The sequence below is a fragment of the Capsicum annuum genome, chromosome 3 (genome assembly GCF_002878395.1).
Source record: "Capsicum annuum cultivar UCD-10X-F1 chromosome 3, UCD10Xv1.1, whole genome shotgun sequence".
NCBI classification, from domain to species: Eukaryota; Viridiplantae; Streptophyta; class Magnoliopsida; order Solanales; family Solanaceae; genus Capsicum; species Capsicum annuum.
The window spans coordinates 30,798,448-30,811,686 of record NC_061113.1 but is presented as its reverse complement, the minus strand read 5'-3'; the positions used below and the strand labels follow the sequence as shown (position 1 = coordinate 30,811,686).

Sequence of the window (13,239 nt, the reverse complement as noted above, 5' to 3'; positions counted from 1 at the left end):
CCCCCCCCCCCCCACCTCGGCCATCCACCTGCCGCCGCTCGGTCTCCAGCCGCCAATTCGGTCTCCAACAGGCCGAAACTCCGTCTGCAACCGCTACGCCGTCTCCAGTAGCCGCAGCTCCAAGCGAAATCCGGTGACTTCTAACCTTTGTTATTTCGTTATTTCGTATTGCATTTTATTTCATTATTTCATATTCCATCCTTATTGCATTTTATTTCATTATTTCATATTCCATCCTTAGTATTTTGCTCGTAGTAGCCCCTGTACCTTGTCTGTTGTTGCTGTTGCTGTGGTCGTTTCTTAGTTTTATTTCGGGAATATTACTTTGAAGGTGTGTGAGCTTTGTATTTCCTTGCTGCTGCTTTGATACTGTCACCGGGTTCATCTTTATATTTTCCTATACTGTCGGGTAGTTGTGGCTGTGGGTGGTAATGGGTGGATAGGGTCATGTCCGAGGGGGTTGGGGCGTGGGGCCGTGGTGGGGGCGGGGGATGGGGAGAGGGCGGGAGGCCAAGGTTGGGCCGAGGGGGAGGTAGTGGGGGGCGTGTGGATAGCGACGGTAGGCTGAGGGTTGGGTCTTGGAATATAGGGACCCTTCAGGGTAAGTCCGTAGAGCTTGTGAAGATTCTTAGGAAGAGGAGGATCAACCTTGCGTGTGTCCAAGAGACCAAGTTGGTAGGGTCTAAGGCTAGGGATGTGGATGGTTACAAGCTGTGGTACTCTGGGAGCGAGAGGCGTAGGAATGGAGTTGGCATCTTAGTAGATGAAGAGCTTAGAGGTCAGGTAGTGGAGGTGAAGAGGATCAACGATAGGTTGATGACTATTAAGTTGGTCATTCGGGGGTTTACCCTGAACGTGTGTAGTGCTTATGCGCCGCAAGTGGGAGCGGAGGGGGAGGAGAAGATGCGGTTCTGGGAGGCTTTGGAGGAGGTGGTGAGAGGCGTGCCCAGTTCGGAGAAGATTGTTGTAGCAGGGGATTTCAACGGGCACATCGGGGCGCTACCGGGAGGCTTTGGGGATGTGCATGGTGGTTTTGGTTTTGGAGAGAGAAATGAAGAGGGGGCGACCCTATTGGAGTTTGCGAGGGCCTTTGGGCTGGTGGTGGTGAACTTGGGCTTCCCGAAGAAGGACGAGCACCTGATCACTTTTCGGAGCGCGATAGCCAGGACCCAGATTGACTTTTTGTTGCTTAGGAAAGGGGATAGGGCGTTGTGTAAGGACTGTAAAGTCATCCCGAGTGAGAATCTCTCGACCCAACATAGGCTTTTGATTATGGATTTGGGTATAAAGAAGAATAGAAAGAGGAGGAGTAAGGAGTGTAGACCGAGAATTAAGTGGGGCGGCTTGACGCCAGTGAATGCGTGGGAGATAGGGGAGAGGTTGGCGGGCAAGGGGGTGTGGGAGTGTAGGGGGGACGTGGATAGTATGTGGGACAGGGCGGCAAGGTGCATCAGGGAGAATGCAAGGGAGGTGTTGGGTGTTTCTAGGGGCCGGGCCGGTCACCATCGGGGGGATTGGTGGTGGAATGAAGGGGTGGAGAAGAAAGTGGAGACCAAGAAAGAGGCGTATGCTAAGTTGGTGGAAAGTAAGGACGAAGAAGAGAAGCGGGTAAACAGGAAACAGTACAAGCTAGCGAGGAAGGAGGCGAAGTCAGCGGTCACGGCAGCTAAGACGGCCGCTTTTGAGAGCTTGTATACAGGGTTACAGGGGAAAGGAGGGGAGAAAAAGTTGTTTAGACTCGCTAAGGCTAGGAAGGCTAGGGAGAGGAAGGGTCGTGACCTCGATCAGGTGAGGTGCATTAAGGGGGAGGACGGTAGAGTGTTGGTGGAGGACGGCCACATAAAGAAGAGATGGCAGTCGTACTTTCATAGGCTCTTGAATGACGAGGGGGACAGAGCTATTGTGTTAGGGGAACTGGAGCACTCAGAGGAGTGTCGGGATTTTAGCTATTGTAGACGTTTTAAGGTAGAAGAGGTTAGACAGGCAGTCCGCAGGATGCGTAGGGGTAGGGCGACGGGGCCGGATGAGATACCGGTGGAGTTTTGGAAGTTCGTTGGAGAGGCTGGTGTACGATGGTTGACTGGATTGTTTAATGAAATTTTCAGGACGGCAAAGATGCCCGAGGCGTGGAGGTGGAGTACCATGATCCCTCTCTATAAGAATAAGGGGGACATTCAGAGTTGTAATAACTATAGGGGGATTAAGTTATTGAGTCACTCTATGAAGATCTGGGAGAGAGTGGTCGAGGTGAGGCTGAGACGGATAGTGTCTATCTCGGAAAACCAGTTCGGATTTATGCCCGGCCGCTCGACGACGGAGGCAATCCACCTGGTACGGAGGTTGGTGGAGCAGTATAGGGAAAGGAAGAAGGATCTGCACATGGTGTTTATCGACCTGGAAAAAGCTTACGACAAAGTCCCCAGGGAGGTGCTTTGGAGATGCTTGGAGGTGAGGGGAGTACCGCAGGCATATATCAGAGTAATTAAGGATATGTATGAGGGAGCGAAAACCCAGGTGAGGACGGCGGGAGGAGACTCAGAGCATTTCACTGTCCGGACAGGATTGCATCAGGGATCTACTCTTAGTCCCTTTTTGTTTGCGTTAGTAATGGATGTGTTGACGCGGCGTATTCAAGGGGAGGTGTCGTGGTGTATGCTCTTTGCAGACGATGTAGTTCTGATAGATGAGACTCGAGGGGTTGTAAATGACAAATTAGAGATGTGGAGGCAAACTCTTGAGTCTAAAGGGTTCAGGGTGAGCAGAAGCAAGACAGAGTATGTGGAATGTAAGTTTAATGACGTGGGGCGGGAAAACGAGGTAGTAGTGAAGCTGGAAGCACAGGAGGTATGTAAGAGGGATAAGTTCAAGTATCTCGGGTCCGTGATCCAGAGTAACGGTGAGATTGACGAGGATGTCTCGCACCGTATTGGGGCGGGATGGATGAAGTGGAAACTCGCGTCGGGGGTGCTGCGTGATAAGAAGGTGTCGCCCAAGCTTAAAGGCAAATTCTATAGGGTGGTAGTCCGTCCGGCCTTGCTGTATGGAGCGGAGTGTTGGCCAGTTAAGAACTCCCACATCCAAAAAATGAAGGTGGCAGAAATGCGGATGTTGCGCTGGATGTGTGGACTGACTCGAGGGGATAGAGTTCGGAATGAGACTATCCGGGAGAAGGTTGGTGTGACTTCAGTGGAGTGTAAGATGCGGGAAGCACGATTGAGATGGTTCGGACACGTGAAGAGGAGGGGCATGGATGCCCCGGTCCGTAGGTGTGAGAGGCTAGCGTTGGATGGTTTTAGGCGGGGTAGGGGTAGGCCGAAGAAGTACTGGGGTGAGGTGATTAGGCGGGACATGGAACAGTTACAGCTCACCGAGGACATGACCCTAGATAGGAAGGTCTGGAAGACGCGAATTACGGCAGAAGAGTAGGGCCAGATTGGGTCGCTAGTGTAGGGAATTACTTGGTGGGGTTTTTTTTTTATTTTTTATTCCCGTTTTGATTCCGTATTCAGTGTTCCATGCTTATTACGAATCTGTGTGCTTTCCTCTGCTTTCTTCTGTTTTATATTCCTTATGGGTGCCGTATTTATGTTATGTCATCTGCTTCTGTGCTTTACTATGTGTTTGTGTGATATCTTGTGCCTTGAGCCGGGGGTCTTTCGGAAACAGCCTTTCTACTTCATCAGAGATAGAGGTATGGACTGCGTACATCTTACCCCCCCGACCCCACTAAGTGGGAATACACTGGGTTTGTTGTTGTTGTTTATCAAGGAAAAAAGTTTTGGTTGTATTATTTAATATTTTTTGAATGTTCAATGTTTGTCTTAAAAAGTTATGGAATTGTTGTTCGAGTTCCACTCTTGAAAATTAAGCGCATTGACTCTGCTACTCCGGAACTGGCCATTTTTATTGGATGAAGTACAATAAAAAGTTCACTGACCACTTCTTGTAGAAAATATTTAATAATAATAATTCCTAATGCACTTCCTTGTTATCTTTTCATTAGATCCAAAAGTTTCCCAAATGATCTGAACCAATAGTCTCCCATTGGTTGTATCTAATATGCCTACAATTAGCCAATCATATGTTCGGTAGAAAAAGTGATGTCTAGAGGGATCTCCTAGGTATTCTGGCATAATAGATGTTCATGGATAGAGATTCTATTGTGGTTATGTTTTTATGTGGTTTAAAGTACTAATTGACTTCTTGTGTAGTTGATTTGCTTCTTCTTATTTTTTTTAATGAACAGCCTGCTGTCTCTATTGAAATTTGTCAGTCAGTTCATCCTTTATTTAAAAATCACGGCATGAATATGAATGATTGCAGGGGTCCGGCATATGGCTACAGGGGCAAAGTGGTTCTTGCATTTGAGGAAAATGGGTCCTCCAAAATTGGTGTCAGATTTGATAAATCAATTCCAGAGGGTAATGATCTTGGTGGTCTGTGCGATGACGATCATGGGTTCTTTTGTGCAGGTATTCGTCTGATGCCTGATTTATATCAGAAAGTTCCATTGTTTATTTTTTGTTGCCTGGCTCAGCTATGTCGATAACAGAACACACATTTTGGTGGCCTGGTCTTCTTTTTTTCCACAGCTGACTTGCTCCGTCTTGATAGCTCAAGCACTGATGAACTTGATAAACTTGCTATCAGTGAGCTCTTTGAGGTATTTCCTAATTTACCTTTCCATATGATATGATTCCATTTCTGAGCAGAGTGTCCTTGGTTTACTTATATGTTTATCTATGTAGGTTGCTTCAAGAGAAAGTAAGAGTAGTCCTCTAGTTCTGTTCATCAAAGACATTGAGAAGTCATTGGTGGGTAATCCTGAGGCCTATGCTGCTTTCAAGATTAAGCTTGAGCATTTGCCAGAGAATGTTGTTGCCATAGCTTCCCATGCCCAGTCGGACAACCGAAAGGAGAAAGTATGCAAAGGCGTAGTTATTTTTGCATTCCTTCATGATAAACATTTGACTTGTGATTCTGATAGCCTTACTTTATCCGTTACAGTCGCATCCTGGTGGCTTGCTATTTACAAAGTTTGGAAGCAACCAAACGGCATTGCTTGACCTTGCCTTCCCAGTATGTAAAGCTTTATCTTCCATTCCCTTTTGTTTTGGTTTTCCATTTCTTGTTCTCAGTGTTGTATCTAAGAACTACGAGGGAATGTAAGCACTGTAACTGCACATCTTAGAGGAGGTTGTCTAATATGGATTTTATTTTATTTTATTTTGTAATTACCCATGACCGACACTATGGATTCTCCAAGCTTTACATTTGGCCATTACAAATTGCATAGTTGAAGAGCATACAATACAAAACATATTCTTTTTCCTCAATATGCTGAGGAATAGGAGTTAAAGGGATCGGGTGTCAATTGAGTTTTAAGAAAATGGGCGCCAGCTTTATCAAATCCACCAAAACCCCTTCGTCATACTTTGTTCTTATACAATACATTCTTCTCTACTCTAATCCACAAATCCCGAAAGCCAGCTAGCCCATGCTCGAAACTTGGTGGATAATGGGCCTATAGCTCTTAAGTGCTCGACTTTTATCTGCAGCAGGGTTCGAAGCCATAAGGTGTGCTTAATTACACATCACCCGCTGCGCTCTTACCACTAGACAAAACCCGGGGCCGATTCCAGTCCTTTTTTCACATCTTTCAATTACCCAAACTACTTTTACCAATCCATGTCTCTGTCTTTCAAGTACTTCGCACACCAATTGCCATTAATTTTTTTTTTTTTAACACAGATACATGTATTTATGATGTGTCTGCAATAGCAAATGGTTTCATATATTTATTTGAATGTGTGTGCTTGTGAGAAGTCGCAAAATCCAAATCAGTCTTCTATTTCCTTATGGCTGATACTAGGTTCCAAAAAGTATTACATTCACCCATTGCATGGTTGAACATATGACTCAACCTCTTAACCACATTACATGAAATTGTTAGGCATAGTGATGCCAAGTTTGTGGATTAGGTCGGAATAAGTAGGAATAAAATGGGTTTAGTAGTCAGTACAGGCCTTACCAACCAACCCGACACCCATTTAATCCATGTTCTCATTCTGTCTTCTTATACGAGACTAATATTTCTGTTCTTGCTTTATTTATATCGGCACACCCTTCATTCTTATTCATCTCTTTTATTTTTCAACCACTGAAGCTACTACCAATGGGCTCTAGAAGTTCTCTTTCAGCCACATGCATGTACATATATATACTCTCTGTGTGTAGTTTGATGCATATGTATGATATGTCCGTATATTTTGGGGGGGGGGGGGGGGGGGGGGGGGGGGGGTATTAAACCAATTCCCATCTAACAAAAGAAACTTAGCATTTCGTGAACCCACACCCAACTCGATAAAAATGGATTTTGAAACGCATTTTAATCATTATGTACTAAACCATTTTTATGAACTAATATGGGTCAGGTATGGACAGACCTATGGGTTTGGGTTTAACTTGCTAGCTCTACGGAGAGTTATAAGGTAGAGAGAAGTCGTTGTCGTTGCTAATAATATTTTTTTAACAGGTTATTGTTGGTTATCAAAAACAGTTGTTGTTGATGTTATCCTTCCTATGAAGATTATAGTTGTTATTCTTAATTTCTTATTATTGTTGGCATCTCCTTGAATTTAGGTGAATGTTTGATTACATTCTAGAAATACATGCACCAGTAAAATGTTTGATATTAATGCATTGAATGGCATCTCTTTGCAGGATAGTTTTGGTAGGTTGCATGATAGAAGCAAAGAAACTCCCAAGACAATGAAGCAGCTCACACGACTGTTTCCCAACAAAGTTACCATACAGATCCCACAGGTAACTTTCAGTATATATTTTGACTACCAACAGTATTAATTTTGATGCAAGCATTTAATATTAGTTCTTGTGGCAGGATGAAATCTTATTATCAGACTGGAAGCAACAGTTAGATCGGGATATGGAAACTATGAAATCTCAGTCAAACATAGCAAGCATTCGCAATGTGAGTTCTCTGTACTTAGCAGCTAAGGGAAAAAAACTTATATCTTAGATCCCTTCAATGTTCTCCAGTCATGGTTATATAATGATATGAAATATTCTACATTCTGTCAAATTCTAATTAACTACATAGGCAACATCATGGACATTTCTTAGCAATTCAAATTTTCATATTTTTACCGTCTTATTCTGGATTCACCTGAAAGGCTGAAACAACATTCTCACCAGTGCATCTCTATTCTCTTGTGACATGAGAAAGTTAATTTTGCATCTCACCACATTATAAGAATAATGTTTACAATTGTCAGTTTATGGTGATTTCTGTAAGAAAGATAAATGATTATGATGCTTATGAAATTGTATCCTCAATGAACTGGTTTACTGAGTTGTTCAGGTGTTCTGACTGTATGAGTGATTTCAGGTTTTGAATCGATTCAGAATTAATTGCAATGACCTTGAAACTTTATGCATAAAAGATCAAGCACTGACGAACGAAAGTAAGTAATTTCTCGTAGTCTTAGTCCTTTTAGATTTGAAATCCTTTTCTTGATCATAATAATCTGTCCTGTTTCCTGATGTGGTTGTCAAGGTGTTGAAAAGATAATTGGCTGGGCTTTGAGTCATCACTTTATGCATGAATCTGAGTCTTCTATGAAAGAGCCGAAGCTAGTTATCTCCAGTGAAAGGTCAAATTTAATTTTCACTCTCTAGTCCATAATGTTGTAACATGTAGAAGAAATGTAACTGAGGCTACGCACAATAAACACTTGTGGTTCAGCCGTGGGAGCTTTAGTGCATCGGACTGTCCTTTTTTTTAAAAAAAAAAAAATGTATAACTAATGTTCTCTTAGTTCACTTGTCTAGTGGCTGAAGGTTCTTTTCAGTTGGTTTGCATGTCTCTGAAATGTCATTTTGTTCTCAGCATTGCTTATGGGCTCAATATGTTGCAAGGCGTTCAGAGTGAAACCAAGTGCTTAAAGAAATCCCTCAAGGTGAAGGCTCTTGATTTTTTTTCTCGACTGTGCAAATTTAAATAAGTAAAAGGTGCTTCTCATCCTGAATTTCCTGAATCATAAGATGGATGCTTGACTTTCAGGATGTGGTTACTGAAAATGACTTCGAGAAGAAACTACTTGGGGATGTAATTCCGCCTAGTGATATTGGTGTTACTTTCAATGACATTGGGGCCTTGGAAACTGTCAAGGATACTCTGAAAGAACTGGTGATGCTGCCTCTTCAGAGACCAGAATTGTTTTGTAAAGGACAGCTGACCAAGGTAAAAGGAATTTGCTTTATGTTGAAATCCATTGGGATCTTCTTTCTTTGTTCTCTCTTCGTCTCCCTTTGGGGTAGCTGATAAAGTAAAAAGAAATGATTTGCTTTTTTTTTTTTTTTGGAAGGGAGGGGGGGGTGATTAGGTCATTAGAACTTAGTCATCAAGTATGCACTTGTGTTTCTGAATATGATGCCATCTGCAGCCTTGCAAGGGAATATTGCTGTTTGGACCTCCAGGTACTGGTAAAACAATGCTTGCAAAAGCTGTTGCTACCGAGGCTGGTGCAAACTTTATCAACATATCAATGTCAAGCATTACATCCAAGGTACTACCTATATGTGATTTCTGCCGTTTTGGTTATTAAAAAAGTGGTTTCTGCCCATCTTTTCTTTGACTGGCCCTTCTTAAAATGGTTCACAACTTTTTCTTGCCAGTGGTTCGGTGAAGGAGAGAAGTATGTCAAAGCAGTCTTCACATTAGCTAGTAAAATAGCGCCTAGTGTTGTTTTCGTTGATGAGGTTGGTGACATTTCTCTGCAACACAGCCGTCGCTGGGCCAAATTTATTTCCTAAATAGTTGACAGTTAGATTTTCCTTTTCCCTTTAAAGTTATTTTCTTCTCTATGTCATTCTTGTTTATATTTTCATTTTCCTCCATTTTTCTTGTCTACTAGGTGGACAGCATGTTGGGAAGACGAGAAAATCCTGGAGAGCATGAAGCTATGCGGAAAATGAAGAATGAATTCATGGTTAATTGGGATGGTCTGCGTACAAAAGACAAGGAACGAGTTCTTGTACTTGCTGCAACAAATAGACCTTTCGACCTTGATGAAGCAGTTATTAGGAGGCTTCCCCGTAGGTAAACTTAAAATGAGATTATTTTCTTATGATTTAACTGATTAATCGATCATGATTTCTAAAGATATATGGGTAGTGATGCCGTTAGTGTACCTTTGATGCAGGTTGATGGTAAACTTGCCAGATGCTTCAAATAGGGAGAAAATACTGAGAGTTATATTGGCGAAGGAAGAATTAGCCCCAAATGTCGATGTAGAAGCTATTGCAAATATGACGGAAGGGTATTCAGGGAGTGATTTGAAGGTCTGGATCAAGATCACTTGTATTTCCTAATGCATTAGTTTTGCAATCCCTCCATCAAAATAACTGCATTTATACTCTATATTGCACATCATACTCACTGCCACTTCAAATTCTCAATCCCAGAATTTATGTGTGAGCGCTGCGCATTGCCCTATTAGAGAAATTTTGGAGAAGGAGAAGAAGGTCAGTTTACTGAGTTCAGTCTTATCGTTCCTTATAATTCTGTTACCTTCCAACATTTTGTTGAATTGGTGACGTGGATCCACACATACAAAAATGCTACTATTACTAAAGTTTGTTTGGAAGTCGTTTAAATATAGGCTTCATGATGTGTGTTTCCTTTCGCGATGTTTGAAATTATCATCAGCATCTGCTGTGTCTTTACACTTTAATATGCTAATCTATTGATGATTCTTTTTTCCTTTTTTAAACTTTTGGGGCATGATTTCAGGATAAAGCATCGGCAATTGCAGAGAACAGGCCAACACCGGCATTGCATAGCAGCGCAGATATTCGTCCTGTTAACATGGATGATTTTAAGTATGCACATGAACAGGTACAATAGCACATACTCTGGTTATTAAGCGGATTTTGATGTGTTGCATTCTACTTTCTTTGCAAAAGTTACTTGGGATTCAGGACCTTTATTTACTGCCAAGTAGACTTTGGGACTTTCTCATGGATCCTTTCGGTTGTCTACCTGTTGCAGATTGTCACGGCAGATAGATATGTACTCAAATGATCAGTTTTTATTTTATTTATATATCTGGGAAGGCTGTGAGCAATAGACCCTTATGGTCCGGTCCTTCCCCGGACCCGTGCATAGCGGGTGCTTTGCCCTTTTATTTCTTGATGGGATATACTGGGATTGTCGTCATAAGATTAAGGGTAAATCATGTTAAACTGGGGGAATGTTGTTGGTTTCTTACGTCTTATTGCATGCTATTGGTGAAGTAGTTGAAACAGAATTTGGTTCATGTGATTGTACTCTAGGATCCACCTCCACATTTTGTGGTTTCGATCAGGTAGCCTGAATGTATGTTCTTCTTCTTCTTTTATTTTTTGAGAAGGTAACGGTTTGTATGTATTTATCAAAACAGCACATAGGTTGTGCTGATGTGCTGAAACCATATGTACATGTATAAAAGAAGAAAACTGCTCCTGAAACCTTAACAAAAAGCTGTGGTCTCTGTCATTGAAGCAGTTTCTTCACAGAAAAATCTATAGCAATTCAAACTTAATCCGCTGAACTGAACTGCTAACGAACATTTGGAATTTCTCTCTTCCCAGATTGTCCACCAAATGCAAGCTGGGACAATCCTCCATCCGTGTGTGTCAATCCTACACCTGCTTCTTCCCAAGATCTCAGTATCTTCCTTGGCATTTCCCAAACAATACCACTCTGAGCCTTATGGAGATCTTCCTTAGCATATCTGTGACTGAATGTATCTTGAAAGATCACTAGCCCTTTCAACTGAGATAATTCTCTCTTACTAGTGGCTTCTCTCCTCACATATCACGGGACATGCTATCAAGTCTAAAGATTCTTCATTACACTAGCACCTCCTAGTCAGCCATTAGTATAGGTACCTTTACCTTAATAATGATAGCCTAATTGTATGCCGTGCGTTTTAGTTTTATGAGCTGATTGCTTTCGCCCCTATATGCTATCACCATCTTTGTAACGGTACATGCCTGCTAGGGTAGATAAGAGTGCATAAGAGGATATCCACTGGGTAAGGAAGGCCATGTTGGTGGGGGTCTGAGGAACTTTGTCACTTGGCCTTGTGAACTCAAATGTCATTCTTTAGCAACTGATCGTATTCTGGTGCCTCATTTTGGTCAAGTCTAGCAGGTCTCCTTACATAAACCTACACTCATCTCTCAAGTCTTATCTGTGTTATTATGCTTGTACACTCCAGAAAACCCTTATCTGTTATGAAGAAGAAAAGTTGAGATAATGCGATCAAATGACAATCACAATTGATGCCTCCATAATAGCTGCTAATTTGATAACAACAACATACCCAGTGTAATCCCTCAAAGTGGGGTCTGGGGAGGCTAGGGTGTACGCAAACCTAACCTCTACCTTAAAGATATCATGTTCTTCTGAGAAATACCTTGCTGCATAGGTGATGTTGAATGTTGATATCGTGTTCTTATTATGAACTTTTGTCAATTTAACATACCAGGAAGCTTGATGGTTTTTGTACCGATTTATGCAAAATGAAATGGTTACCACTTGTTAGTGTGCGGAAAAGAAGTGAAGTGCTACTACTCTTATCATCATTCATCACTGTGGAGAATAGTTTGGTATAGTGTGCTTTGTATACATTTAGTAGATTCATGACTTGTCTGTGTGTTGACAAATGCAGGTGCATGCCAGTGTATCATCAGAATCTTCAAATATGAATGAGCTTCTTCAGTGGAATGATTTATATGGAGAAGGTGGATCCAGAAAGAAAACGTCTCTCAGTTACTTCATGTAGAGGTGATATGTACAACTATAGAGCAAGCATTGGTTTATTTATTTTCCTGTTCTGCAACCCGAGATAGCAGCGAAACCAGCATGCGTGGATAATCGGTTCCAGGTTCCCCAAAGTCCAATTGGCCTTGGCCCTGACCCTCGTGTATCATATTTAGTTGATAGGAGGTTTACCAATTGCAAGTCCTAAAGCCCTCAATCTCGTCTCACCCAATTTTCTCATTTGTAGGTCTCTTCTCTGTACATATGAGTTGAGTAATTTAAGAAAAGCATAATCTTATATTCTTTTTCTGTATTTGAGTTTTGTATAGTTTTACTTTGGATTCCGTTGAACCCCCCACCCCCCCACCCCACGATCGATATTGACTGCAGAATGCTTTCGTATGTGAGCACGTCCAGCATAGCTAAGGTTAGGATGAGTAATTTTTCGTCAATGCGTAGCAGACAAGTCCATTGTTATTTATTACTAGGGAGGATTATGAAGGAGCCTGTGTGAAATTTATCTCCTATTGATTATTAGGAAGGATTTTGTTAGTGGTTCCTCTTAACCAGTAAGTCATTGCATATCTAGTTAAGCAATTGTGAGCATCCAAGAGTCATTCACCAAAGCCCTATCAATTCTACTATGAACATGGTTGTTCCATGTTAATTCCCTGCCCACATACTTAAGTTATTCCAGTTATCATTATCAGACGGTACCACTTCGTAATCCCCCAAAGTAATCCAGGTTGTGGTAATAGTCATGGAGCTGCCTCAAAGATGTCGATAAGTCCTTGTCTCGACAATGTAGTAACAATAGATTGTAAAAAGGCGTTTTTACCATGAATGAACTGAGGATGTTTTTCCAACACTCAGAACAGAGTCCACGTAACTTGAATTCTTCCTCGAGCTTAAAATCATAGTTAGTACAAGAAGCCCATCCTGGGAAGATTTTTTTCATTATTGGACTAGCTCTAGCTTCAGTAACTCTATGCCCAACTTTTGCTGAAGACAAATTTTAGTTACTTTAACTAATTGGCTCCTTGTGTTTGGACACTATTCAAACCTCTCATATTCCAAGTTGCAACAATCATACTTGTTGAGGAGGTTATGGTAACCTGGTAGTACTCCCCTCGCTACTACTATGCCTCTTCTCATTTTGGCAAAGTACCTGCTACAAGAACACTAATAGGCACCACCTTGTAGTGGGAACTTGAGTTGGTTTAATAGCACATTCGTTTGATACTGTCATCCATACCACCCTTGTGATGAGAGCATCATAGGCATCACCACTTAAGCCTTATTACTTTGATCAATAGCTAGTAGGGCCTTTACGTTGTCAAGTCTTCACCAATAGAGTTGGGGTTTTTTTTTTTTTTTTTGGGTTGGGGGGGGGGGGGGGGGGGGGGGGG

The 13,239-nt window shown here is 42.0% G+C and overlaps 1 protein-coding gene across 2 annotated transcripts in view; it reads left to right on the top strand.

The window, feature by feature from the left end:
• Positions 1 to 12,143, top strand: part of LOC107855692 — a 25,842-nt gene extending 13,699 nt beyond the window's left edge. For both annotated transcript variants that reach the window (XM_016700702.2, XM_016700703.2), the window contains exons 11-27: positions 4,324 to 4,472; positions 4,593 to 4,663; positions 4,749 to 4,922; positions 5,008 to 5,079; positions 6,724 to 6,825; positions 6,902 to 6,991; positions 7,409 to 7,484; positions 7,577 to 7,673; positions 7,910 to 7,979; positions 8,084 to 8,263; positions 8,466 to 8,588; positions 8,698 to 8,781; positions 8,937 to 9,121; positions 9,225 to 9,363; positions 9,487 to 9,546; positions 9,815 to 9,919; positions 11,739 to 12,143. In XM_016700702.2, the coding sequence (XP_016556188.1) occupies positions 4,324 to 4,472; positions 4,593 to 4,663; positions 4,749 to 4,922; positions 5,008 to 5,079; positions 6,724 to 6,825; positions 6,902 to 6,991; positions 7,409 to 7,484; positions 7,577 to 7,673; positions 7,910 to 7,979; positions 8,084 to 8,263; positions 8,466 to 8,588; positions 8,698 to 8,781; positions 8,937 to 9,121; positions 9,225 to 9,363; positions 9,487 to 9,546; positions 9,815 to 9,919; positions 11,739 to 11,852 (1,891 nt within the window). In that variant the 3' untranslated portion in view covers positions 11,853 to 12,143. The remainder of the gene's footprint in view (positions 1 to 4,323; positions 4,473 to 4,592; positions 4,664 to 4,748; positions 4,923 to 5,007; positions 5,080 to 6,723; positions 6,826 to 6,901; positions 6,992 to 7,408; positions 7,485 to 7,576; positions 7,674 to 7,909; positions 7,980 to 8,083; positions 8,264 to 8,465; positions 8,589 to 8,697; positions 8,782 to 8,936; positions 9,122 to 9,224; positions 9,364 to 9,486; positions 9,547 to 9,814; positions 9,920 to 11,738) is intronic.
• Positions 12,144 to 13,239: the final 1,096 nt, after the last annotated feature.